Genomic DNA, 12,607 nt, shown 5'->3' on the forward strand with positions numbered 1-12,607 from the left:
TTCCTCAGCAAAAAGAGGAGGATTGGTGGCAGATGTTAGCTCAGGGCTAATCTTCCTCAAAAAAAAAAAAAAGATTAGTACCATATAGCCTAGGTGTGTATAGGCTATACCATCTAGGTTTGTGTAAGTACACTCAGTGATGTTTGGACAATGATGAAATCGCCTAAGAACACATTTCTCAGAACACATCCCTGTTGTTAAGTGATACATGACTGTGTTTTCATCATCCCAGAAAGAAACCCCATACTCTTTAACAATTGCTCCCCAATTCTCCCATCACCCCCAGCCCTAGACACCACTAGTCTACTTTCTGTCTCTATAGATTTGCCTATTCTGGACATTTCATATAAACAGAATCATACAACATGTGGCCTTTTGTGTCTGGTTTCTTTCACGTAGCATAATGTTTTCAAGGTTCATCTGTGTTGTAGCATGTATAGTATTTCTTTTTATTGCCAGATAATATTCCATTGTATGGATGTGCCACATTTTATTCATGCATTTATCTGCTGATCGACATTTGGGTCGTTTCCACCTTTTGACTATTATGAATAATGCTGCTGTGAACATTTGTGTAAGTTTTTATGTGAACGTAAGTTTCTTTTTGTCTTGGGTACGTACCAAGAGTGGAATTGCTGGGTCATGTAGTAGCTCTGGGTTTAACATTTTGAGGAACTATCGAACTGTTTTCCAAAGTGGCTGGACCATTTTATGTTCCCACCATCAGCCTATGAGGATTCCAGTTTCTCCACATCCTCGCCAACACCTGTTATTTATCTGTCACAAGGTATTTTTCGAAAACAATTCTTTGAATCTAAATGAAAATTTTAAAGGTATGAACTTGTTCCCAGTTCTGGCCTCTGATTCCTGTTTCTGCCCTTAGAGGAAGTTATTTTCCCCTTAAAAAGGTGTGTTGTGGGGCTGGTCTGGTTGTGTAGTGGTTAAGTTTGCACTCTCTGCTTCGGCGACCTGAGGTTCATAGGTTCAGATCCCGGATGCAGACCTAACACCGCTCATCAAGCTGTGCTGTGGCAGCATCCCACATAAAACAGAGGAAGAGTGGCACAGATGTTAGCTCAGTAACAATCTTCTTCAAGCAAAAAGAGGAAGATTGGCAACAGATGTTAGCTCAGAATCAATCTTCCTCACACACACACGCAAAAAGGGTGTGTTGTGATAAACCATGTGTTCTCTTCAGTCTCGATCCCCTTGTGACGACTGGCCCACATTTAGGAAGTGGCTAGTTTGGATCAGGAGAGCCAGCTGTAGCCATGGCTTACAGTCTCCTCTTTGTGAAGGATCACACCAGATTCGAACCTGCCCCACTGACTCTTTAGTTCAGGACTCAAAATAAGAAGCTGTCAAGCATAGTCATTGCCCTTAGCTCATGTAATGTAGTCAGTCACTGAGCAGGAAAAGTGCCTACCTCTTACAACCTCCTTCCCTCTCTTGCTTTTAGATGGATGATGATGACGACGATGACGACGTAGGAGACCATGATGAAGATCACCCTGGGATGGAGGTGGTGCTACATGAGGACAAGAAGTACTACCCTACAGCTGAGGAGGTGTATGGTCCTGAGGTGGAGACCATAGTTCAGGAGGAAGACACCCAGCCTCTCACTGGTAAGTCAGGAGGTACTGGGTTGTGAGAGGTGACGTGCAAACTAGAAAAGTTCTGTTCATGGCCATCAGCAGTCTTGAAAGTTCAGTGAATGAATTGATTAGTTTTTCTTTACCACTTTCAGGTGCTATTTCTGGATTGAGATTCAGTTAACCCTGTTTTAATATTCAGTAAAATTCGTAGCTTGTTTCTAAGCAAATAAAAGTTATTTATTTATCTAATGTCTGTTTAAGTGGTTGAAGACTGTTTTTAAGTTCTCCCTCTGGTCTGATAGGTTTTTCTATCCAAATAATCCCAACTCCTTTAACCAATACTCACAATGCTTATTTTCTACTTCTTTAATAATTTTCATTGATCTTCTGGAAAGTCGTTGCATATTATAAATGCAAGGAGAAATTTTCAACTGAGATTGACCTCAACCCATATTCCGTCCCTCTCCGTTCTTCCCATAAGGAAAGTCCAAACTCCTTATTCTATAACATAAGATCCTTCACTGTCTTCTGCCAAACAGCTTTCCAGAACTTTCTCAACAAATGAGTGATCCTTTAGAATATCAGAAATTGATGTCATATGTCATACATTCTGAAAGCTCAGTCTAATGGAATAGGCTCTGTATTTTTATGTTTTATGCCTACCTGCACATCACTACTTTTTTTTTCCCTAGAACCCATTATTAAGCCAGTGAAAACCAAGAAATTCACTTTGATGGAGCAGACATTACCTGTCACGGTGTATGAAATGGAGTAAGTTATAAGGCCTCTCAGGCTGTGTGCACGAATAGTGTGGGTTCATTTTTTCATGGAAGTAGGAGGTGGTTTGTGGTTGAAGTAGCCAGTGAGTTGTGAAAGCAAAATCTCTCCCTACAATTTGCCAAAATTTTCCTTCCACTTATATGGTTGCTGGGATAATTAAGTTCAATCTTAACTTTTCTCTTGGCTATCATCCAGATCTCTGCTGTTTTCTCCCCTCTAAACCTTTAGTTTGGTATTAGAAGCCAGCCTTTGAGACAGAACTGGATATTATCAATGTTGGGGTCACTAGAACCTGTTTTGACTTGGTAAGATTGCTAAGTGTTTTGGGAACATAACTTTATTTTGAAAAGGAGGGCACAAATAGGTAGATATATGTATAGAATATTTGAGACTCTTCATACTACAAACTGTTTTTGAAAATATTTTCATTGATCAGATGCATTTGTAAGCCCCTCGTATATTGAAGTGCTTTTGACTCATTATTAGATAATGAAACTGGTTTTTTGGGTTTTTTTTTTTAACATGTTGACAACTTGTATGTCCAAAGAGTGGGGTCCCTTCTGAAATGGTCTATTCACCTGCCATCATTCAGACATTTTCGAAACAAGTTTTCAGTTGTCCTCAGAACTTGCTTCATATTCCTTTGTGTTCTCCATGGTGATTTTTTAAAATTTCCAGTCTTTGAAAGCAGACTTAATTTTTCGAAGAGCCAAAGTCACTGAAGGCTACTTGCCGTAACTAATGTGGGTGATAAGCAAGAACGGCAGCGCTGGTTTTGATCAAGATGGAAGTCCTCTGCTCAACATTATTAATGAGATAGAGTTTTCTTGAAAGCCTTGTTAACTAGCCCTGATGGCAGTTTCAAAAGAGAAACTCCCAAAGTGATATTAAGTCCTTTTGGCATCAGCAGAATAAATGTATAGCGTCCAGCCTGAAGATTTTGAAAGGGACAGTATTCATGTGTGTGTGTGTTAGTTCCGATGTTTGGGTTTGTTTTTCTTCTCACTTTTTAAATCTCGTTATTTTACTGTTGAAATCCCTATGAAATTTCACAGGTTGTGTCATCTCACAGATATGTCTGCTCTATTCCCAAGGCCAGAACTGCATAGACATAGAAATTCATATCTGCCTCTGAGCGTTCTCCACTTGGTTGGAAAGTGGTTCCTGGCCAGGAATACCTGAAATACCTTTGCACCACTCCCCATTTCAAAACTTTTGCCAAAGTCCCTTTTCTTTTTTCCTTTTTCTTTCAGTTTCTTGGCAGATCTGATGGATAACTCAGAGCTCATCAGAAATGTGACCCTTTGTGGCCATCTCCACCATGGCAAGGTAAGAGAATGTTTGGCTACTTGGAACAGGGTTTCTTTTCGTTCCTGCTCATTTTTTCAGCCTTCAGAATCACAGGTTGGGGTTTGAGGCTGTGAGGCTGGACCTCCTGACTCTGGGAGGCCTCCATGCCTTTTGTGAAAGTATGCTGTGAGATTCCAGCTTTTCCTGAGCAATGGCTGGAAGCTATTTTCTAAGCCACTTGCATGCCTGAGCCTTGTGTCTACATCTGGACAGAAGAGGGGAAATTGAGCCTTACTCTGATGTTATAAGTTTTCATTTCCTGGGGGATGCTTGTCCAAGAAAGATTTCATCTTTCATTTGAAAATAATCCTGTGGCTTCAGTGTTAATCCTTTGCTGTCCCATGATCCTCCTTGTTCTCCTCTTCCTCTCCTTATTCCTAAGTTACGTGGTGGTCTGGAGCTGGGGGATGGGTGGAGTAGATTTTCCTCTGTGGTTGGCAGATCCTGACCTTCTCTTCCTTTTCAGACGTGTTTTGTAGATTGTTTAATAGAGCAGACTCACCCGGAAATCAGGAAGCGCTATGACCAAGATGTAAGTAGAAATTCTGTGAGAGTTTAGGATGAACCATTTAGAATATACAGGGGTGTCTCTCCCCTTCCCCTTCCTTCGACCTTCCCACTCTCATTATAAATAATGATGCCTAGAAAGGGCTGCTTTACATTTGTAACCTCTATTAATCGCCTTTGAGGAAATAATTTCCCCTTCTCAGGGACCTAGAGAAGATTGACCTGCGGTGTTTTGGGATGATCTGCACTTGGGACCCTCCTCTCTTCGGATACATCCTGACTTTCATAGCCTATTCTTTCCTGCCGCGGTATTAATAGCCTACTCTATAAATATGATACAATTGGACCTTGTTGTTTTTGTGATAAATTTAAATGCCTGTGAATGAGGCCAAGTGTGGCTGCAAGTCTCAGTGCAATAAATGTTCAATCTGTGCCAGATGGACTCTTTTGACGTGCAGGGGCTCCCTGAAGGCTGGGTATGTCTCCCTTTACCTCTCTACGACTCCGGTGCATTGGATATAATTTAGCTCTCCAGCCATACCTGGTCTTCAGTGATCACCCTTCATCCCTCAAAAACACACATCCAGGATCATTTTCCATCTGGGAGGGCACTGGTCTCATTGTCTGGAATTTCTCTGGGGACGCCTTGCTGTCTTCAATCTCTTCTCCTCCTGAGGCAGAAACCCTTGAGCTGGGAGGTGGGGAGGGAAGATGATTGATGGTTTATGTGGGAGAGGAGTCTGAATTCAGGTGGTAATGATGGTTCCCTTTTTTCAGCTGTGCTATACTGACATCCTCTTCACAGAGCAAGAGGTAAGTGTGTCTTGGGAAATCCGATTTTTGCCCACACCACACCCAGCAGTGGTAGTTTTGTAGGGGACATAAGGGAGCCTTTATGATAACACACCATACCGCAACTGCCTCTTTCCCTCCCACCCCACACCTTTTTATCTTCCTGCTTGTCCCAGTCATCCCGTGATCTGTAACTTGAAAGAGAGCAGGGAAGGCAAGTTGTAGAGTAAAAGGGGGGACCCTCCTATCCTTGACTGGATTTAATTTAGCCTAATAGGGCAAATACTAAGAGATGATGTCTACATTGATGCTCTAAGTTATGCAGAGGCTCAACATGATTTTTTGTTTGTTTGTTTGTTTTTTGAGGAAGATTAGCCCTGAGCTAACATGTGCCACCAATCCTCCTCTTTTTTGATGAGGAATACTGGCCCTGAGCTAACGTCTGTGCCCATTTCCTTCTACTTTATATGCGGGACACCTACCACAGCATGGCTTGCCAAGAAGTTCCATGTCCACACCCAGGATCCAAACCGGCAAACCCCGGGCCACCGAAGCAGAACGTGCGCACTTAACCACTGCACCACCTGGCTGGCCCCTCGACATGATTTTTAAAATTACATCATCCTTAAAATCTATAAGATGACTCCATCCATATGATGATCTCTGTCCAAGAGTAGCTTCTCTAAAAATGGGTCTGCCTGTCTTTGTGCTTTTCTTTCTGTATAAAGGAGTGAGCTTCATCTCTGTCTTTCCCATCCTGGTTGGTGGTTCTTTCCATCTGGATCTTTATGTCTCGCCTCTAACCCCTTCTCTTTCTCCCTCTCCTTTATTCCTGTCTCTTTTTCTTTTTTCTTCTTCTCTCCAAAGTCCCCCAGTACATAGTTGTATATTCTAGTTGTGGGTCCTTCTGGTTGTGCTATGTGGGACACCGCCTCAGCATGGCCTGATGAGCGGTGCCATGTCTGCACCCAGGATCTGAACTGGCAAAACCCTGGGCTGCCAAAGCGGAGCACACGAACTTAACCACTCGGCCACCGGGCCAGCACCTGTCTCTTTTTCTTCAGTGACCACATGGAAAGCTCAAGTACATAGTATGGGTAACAAAGGAACTTTGAACAGTGCTGGCATATAATAAACAATCAACAAATGTTAGGGGGCCAGCCCCATGGCTGAGTGGTTAAGTTCACGCATTCTGCTTCAGCGGCCCAGAGTTTCACTAGTGCAGATCCTGGGTACAGACATGATACTGCTCATCAGGCCATGCTGAGGTGGCATCCCACATGCCACAAATAGAAGTACCTACAAGTGGAATATACAACCATATCCTGGGGGGCTTTGGGGAGACAAAGGAAAAATAAATAAATAAAATCTTAAAAAAATTTTTTTAAATTAAAAAAAATTGTTTTTTAAATATATTTTAGTTGACTAGAGTTTTTTAATACTTATTTCCTGTTACAGCTTTGATACTATTTTTTTAAAAAAAACTAAAATGCCCCCCATTTTTTTTTTTTTTTACCTACATGATGCTTAGTTCTAACTTTTCTTTTCAGTATATAAGGAAGATAAGATTTTAGGACCCTGAATCCTCTGTTAAAGTTGAATGCTGCTTTGCTTGCTTGTTAATTTTTTTGTGTGTGTGTTTGAACCAACCACCGCCCCCCCCCCAAATGCTGATTAACACCAAGATGTTTCATCTTCAAGGTCATTCTGGTTAGAGGCCTAGATAAAAATCATACCCACTGCAAGGAGAGGCATAAGTGTAATTTACCAGCAGTTGGCAAGCTCCAAGAGCAGAATGAACCCTTCTTGCATAGGAAGAAGTCTTGACCACTTTCTCTTTGTGACTTTCAGAGAGGTGTTGGCATTAAAAGCACTCCTGTAACAGTGGTCTTGCCAGATACCAAAGGAAAATCTTATCTCTTCAATATCATGGACACTCCAGGTAGGCTATCCCTTACCTTTTACTATCAGAACCTTGTCCTGCTCCCACTCTTTTAGAACAGAACGTTACATCCTTGTTTTTACGTTCTTTTCACCTCCATTGAGCTAATTTTCGTTTATAACTGTCTCCTTTGCTTCTACTAGTTAATTAGCAAGCACTGTGCTCTAAGCCTTCTATTTCACTCCTCTCTTTACTCTGCTGCAGAATTTGTAAGTTTTAGGCAATCTTATTCATTTATTCATTTCAGCCTGTGTCAGGCCCCATGCTAGATGCTGGGGTAACAATGGTAAATCAGACATGGTCCTCGGCCTCGGGCACTCTCAGTCTTTTGAAGGAGACTATGAGGGCGACACCAACTGCTGGTGGACATACAGGTTACCGTGGGAGCAGCGTACCTGGCTCTGGCCCGGTGGCTGACTCTTTCTCTAATGCAAAGGACCAACTCAGGGTGGAGTTTTAAATAGGAAAACTTGAGTTTTGGCAGATTGGCCTTCTTTGCCCCATGAGGTGCCCACTTCCCTCACACCTCTCAGCCCCTGTCCCCTACCCTCACCCCTCTCAGCCCCTGCTCCCTACCCTCACCCCCACCAGCAGCACCTTGCCAGGAACCATCTTCTGTGCCCCAAGCCCTCCTTTGCCCTTTATCCTGCCTCCAGATGGTCTGTGTCCCACAGAACCCTGCTTACTGCTGATGAGACTAAGCTGGTGTGTGAGTGTGAATGTGAATGTGTTTTGCCCTCCTGGGTAAACTACTTCCTTCTTTCTGTGTTTGGGGGCCTTCTGTATAAAAGTTTAATCCAAGGATGTGACTCTAATGGTGGAATTTTATATACCGCAAGGAGCTGTGGGGAGAAGGGAAAGGGCTTATTTGGGGGTTCATGTGCTTTTCAGTCCCCCTCAGACCACCTACAAGTTAATTGTACCTCATCCTGCCACTGCACACATGGCAGCTTAACTTGGTACTTGCTTTGCAGGACATGTGAATTTTTCTGATGAGGTCACAGCTGGCTTGCGCATCTCAGATGGAGTGGTCCTTTTCATTGATGCTGCTGAAGGCGTGAGTCTGACTCTACTGTCTTAGGATCCCTCCTCCCTGTTAGGTTTGCCCCCGAACTTGCCCAGAGCACTGAGCAAGCTGGGAGCCGGAGAACATGAAAGTCTGTGGGATGAAGGCTCACATTTGCTCTAAAATTAGGGCAGCAAATGAAGTTCAAAATCACTTCCTGCACTGTGAAGCTCAAAATGATAGGATCCGTTGTAGTTCAGGAAACACAGAGATAAAATGACAAATGTAAGTAAAAGGAAGGGAGGAGAGTATATTCATATAAATGGATTTTAAATGTTAATGAGTTTTTCTAAACTAGAGCAAGATTGGATTTAAAAGGCCCAGGGCATCTTTTATATTTCTAAATCGAAAGATTAGGTAATTTGGCTAATCTCATTCATGTTGTCATTGGTGAGAGAGCCAGCAGAGGGAGCCAGAGTTTAAATTGACTTTATTTTGGACTAATTTCAAACTTATGGAAAAGTTGCAAGAATAATACAAAGAACTCACCCTCATTTGCTTTATAATTCTCTCTCTCTGTACCTGTACACACACACTTACACGTGTGTGTATGTTTTCCCCATGAACAATCTGAAAGTAAAATATTTCAGAATATATTTCCTAAGAACAAGGACATTCACTTACGTAACTCTAGTCCAGTTACCCAAATCAGAGACTTTAACCTTGGTACGCTAGTGTCGTACAGCTCTTTTTGTACAGACTTTATTGTTTCAGTATTGGCCCAATAATGTCCTTTCTAGAGCTTTTTTTCCTAATCTAAAATGCTACATGGCATTTAGTCTTCATGTCTCTTTAGTATCTTAACTGGAACTGTTCTTTAGCCTTTCTTGGTCTTTTATGACATTGGCATTTTTGAAGAATATAAGCCATTTATTTGCTAGAATGTCTCTTACTTTGGGTTTGTCTAATGTTTTCTTATGATTATGTTTAGGTTATTTTGGCAGGAATACTACATAAGTATAATTGTGTTCTTATAAGTCCATCACATCAGGTGGTCCATGATGTCACCTTATCCCATTGTTGATGGTGTTAACCTTGATCAGTTGGTCAAGGTGGGTCTGCCAGGTTTCCCCAGTGTAAAGTTGCTATTTTCTTCTTTGTGATAAATAATTTGTGTAGAGCTATCTTGAGTCTATATGTACATTCTACTCCTTATTAAACTTTACCTGCTAGTTTTATCATCCATTGATCATTCCTGTCTTATTTCTATGATTGTTGCTAATGGTGATTTTCTAACTCTTATAATTCTAAGGAAGAGCTATCCCTTCGCTCCCTTTTTTTTTTTTTTTTTTTGAGGAAGATTAGTGCTGAGCTAACATCTGCTGCCAATCCTCCTCTTTTTGCTGAGGAAGACTGGCCCTGAGCTGACATCTGTGTTCATCTTCCTCTATTTTATATGTGGGACGCCTGCCACAGCATGGCTTGCCAAGCGGTGCCATGTCCGCACCCGGGATCAAAACTGGTGGACCCCAAGCCGCTGAAGCAGAACATGCGCACTTAAACACTGTGCCACCGGGCTGGCCCCTCTTTCCCATTTGTTTAGTTATGATCAGTATAGATACACGGACTTTTATTTTACTCAGTGGATTATAATCCAAGACAATCCTTATATATTTTGATACTCTACTTATCCCAGATTTGGCTAGTGAGAGCTCCATCAGACTGGCTTTTTTATCCTTTTGACATGTCCCATCTTTTTTTGAACACTTCTTTACTTTTAGGCACAAAAAAATGTTCCAGACTCATTTTGTACTTCCCCTGCCCCAACCTTGAAATCAGCCTTTTCTCCAAGGAGCTCTGGCTCCTTATGGTGGGGACTGGTATTTAAAAACAAAGATCGGGGTATGTTCATTGCTACTGGGGTACATTGCTTCTAGGCATTTTCCTGAACACAGATAATATACACCCACACATATCTATAACTATTTCTACACATATATATTAAAAATCACAAGTTCATCCTAATACCCCCAATTCCATTCTGGCACCACAGGTTTTTCTTAGCCTTCCTTGGCTAGGCTAGCACTTCTCTAGCACTGAGAAACCTGGCTCCCACATCATCAATCTATGTATTCATTTCTCAGTCCCACAAGATGCCCTCTTAAAGTGTCTGCATCTGCCTTTGGGCAAAATACTGTCTGCTTCTACCCAACAATCTGTTTCCCTGGGTCCTCTTTTCCTCATACTTCATGTCTTTAAATAGTACCCTCTTTAGCTCTGCTCTGGACCCTTCTGCCCATTTTGCTCTTATCACCACCTCTGAGCCTTTTGTTTCTCAGGTGATGCTGAACACAGAGCGGCTGATCAAGCACGCAGTGCAGGAGAGGCTGGCCGTCACCGTGTGCATTAACAAGATTGACCGGCTGATCCTGGAGCTGAAGCTGCCTCCAACTGATGCTTATTACAAGCTGCGCCACATTGTAGATGAGGTCAATGGATTAATAAGGTATTGGGACCTTGAGACTGGATTTCCTTTCCTTAGAGACTCTGGTTTTTATAAATCCTAATCGTGAACACCTCTGGGGGCAACTCTGATTTCCTGGCATGCATTGATGAACTTTTTGGCCAAAGCTAGAGACACATCCCTGGGCTCTACAGGCGTTGACTCCACAGCTTTTGCCTCTTAACTCTGTACCTTAACCAGTTGTACAACTTAACACACATTCTCAATTTAGTGTTGTGCTCAAAACCTTGGGCTTTAGAATCAGTCTCATCTTCACTCCTACCAACCGTGTAAAGTTGGGCAAATTACTTAAGCTTGTAGAACCTCAGTTTCTGCCTCTATAAAAAGGGAGCAATAATAATAATATTTTCCTAATGGAGTGTTACAGGAAATTAGGTAGATACTTGATGTAACACACTTAGCATAGTGCTTAGCATACAGTAACTGATTGGTGTATAACGTTAGCTGCTATTATCTTACAAACAGACTCAGTAAATGAAGGAACTGTTTGCTGTTGTTACTGTGGATAGAGCTGCTTTTCAACAAGGTGAATTTCAGGCTCAAGTTAATAAGTATGAGCGATGGTTGGGAAACTTTACAATACAGTATCAAGGTGACTTTGAAGAATAGGTTAAATATATCTTAAAGACAGTCTTCTCTACAGGCTGAAGGATGTACTGGATGACTTCTTGAGGCCTCTCAAACGGCCCAGTAGGAGGCCATCCTACTGAGAGAACACCTCTCTGGTAGAGGGTTGGGGATAGTAGCTACATGGCCAGAGAAAGACTGACCTTTAGGAGCTTCCCCAGTTTGTAGCACTAATTCTCAACGGGGATATCTTCTCCCTATTGCTGGAAGGGCTGAGAATGATGAGAACCCAGCATAACATCAGGAGTCCAAAAGATGAAATGATAAACTTATTTTAGAAAAAGGACGTAGGGAGCGGGAAAAGGCTAAAATCCTCATCTACCAAAATAGGAAGTCAAGAAGTCATGTCTAAACCTCTAAACCAGAAATAGCAGCATAAACAAATTATTTAGACATATGGAGGTAAATGCTTTAAAAGCAGCTTTAAAAGAGTTGAAAGCAGTTGTCTCTGGGGAGCATAACTTGGGAGCGGGGTAGAGTGAAGGAGGGAACTGCTCTTTATAAGCCAATACTTTCAGTTCTAAATTAAGAAGTTCCATAGAACGGTGTGTCAATAAGGCTAGGGTTTTGGATTTGATCCCTCTGTACGACTGGTTTTCTTATAAATGGTAGTGAACTTGGGGTGCTGTGGCTTCTGCATGGCTTTTAAGACTCAAAATTTTAACGTGAATTTATAAAACAAAGCTAAACAAGACAGTAAAGAGTGGGACTGTGAGAGTGGGGAGCAAAGTTGCTTTTTCTTTCTTTCTTTCATTTATACTGGTGTTCATGTCTGTATTTGTGAAATTGAGATTTCTCTAAAATGTGTTCCTCTGATCACGTTAGTTTCATTTCCTGTGTTCCAAGATCATTGTCTCTGTCCTCCAAGTTTCCCTTTGTCCGGTGTAGTTAACTTCTCCAAGATTGTGCAGAATGTCCCCAGCTCTGGGAAATCAGCTGGTTACTAGGAGTTAGGGAACAAATCCATCATGTCACTTTCTTGGACCAGGCTGTTGGCAAAGCTGAGCGTGTTATGCAAGCCCCTTCTGTGGGTGAGGGCTGGAGAGAGGAGAGGCTGTGATACTGACTCCCTGTCCTTCACCTGGCGTGGTGGCAGTGTTGCTGCACAGCCAGGCTTTGCACTCACGACTTTCTCTGTTGCAGCATGTATTCCACTGATGAGAACCTGATCCTTTCCCCACTCCTGGGCAATGTCTGCTTCTCCAGCTCCCAGTACAGCATCTGTTTCACGCTGGGCTCCTTTGCCAAGATCTACGCTGACACCTTTGGTAAGCACTGGCTGGCAGTCTGTCTCGCCAGCTTCCCCAGAGTTGTATGTGTCTTTCCTGCTGAGTGGTTTAGAAATTGGCTTCATGCCAGGGTCCCCTTCTGGATGGAGCATTTTATCAACTGTTCTTGTCACATTTGGGGCTTTTTTTGGCCCCAGACCCTTTCTTCAGGCTAAATGGTTTCTTTTTTTTTTTTTTAAAGATTTTATTTTTCCT

At 42.3% G+C, this 12,607-nt stretch overlaps 1 protein-coding gene across 1 annotated transcript in view; it reads left to right on the plus strand.

Annotated features, from left to right (window-relative positions):
• Positions 1 to 12,607, plus strand: part of EFTUD2 (elongation factor Tu GTP binding domain containing 2) — a 39,412-nt gene that overhangs the window by 11,315 nt on the left and 15,490 nt on the right. Inside the window, exons 3-11 of the mRNA XM_008520629.2 lie at positions 1,460 to 1,625; positions 2,288 to 2,366; positions 3,629 to 3,704; positions 4,192 to 4,257; positions 5,010 to 5,045; positions 6,876 to 6,966; positions 7,941 to 8,023; positions 10,312 to 10,478; positions 12,267 to 12,391. Of these exons, the coding sequence (XP_008518851.1) occupies positions 1,460 to 1,625; positions 2,288 to 2,366; positions 3,629 to 3,704; positions 4,192 to 4,257; positions 5,010 to 5,045; positions 6,876 to 6,966; positions 7,941 to 8,023; positions 10,312 to 10,478; positions 12,267 to 12,391 (889 nt within the window). The remainder of the gene's footprint in view (positions 1 to 1,459; positions 1,626 to 2,287; positions 2,367 to 3,628; positions 3,705 to 4,191; positions 4,258 to 5,009; positions 5,046 to 6,875; positions 6,967 to 7,940; positions 8,024 to 10,311; positions 10,479 to 12,266; positions 12,392 to 12,607) is intronic.

The sequence above is a fragment of the Equus przewalskii genome, chromosome 10 (assembly GCF_037783145.1).
Source record: "Equus przewalskii isolate Varuska chromosome 10, EquPr2, whole genome shotgun sequence".
NCBI classification, from domain to species: domain Eukaryota; kingdom Metazoa; phylum Chordata; class Mammalia; order Perissodactyla; family Equidae; genus Equus; species Equus przewalskii.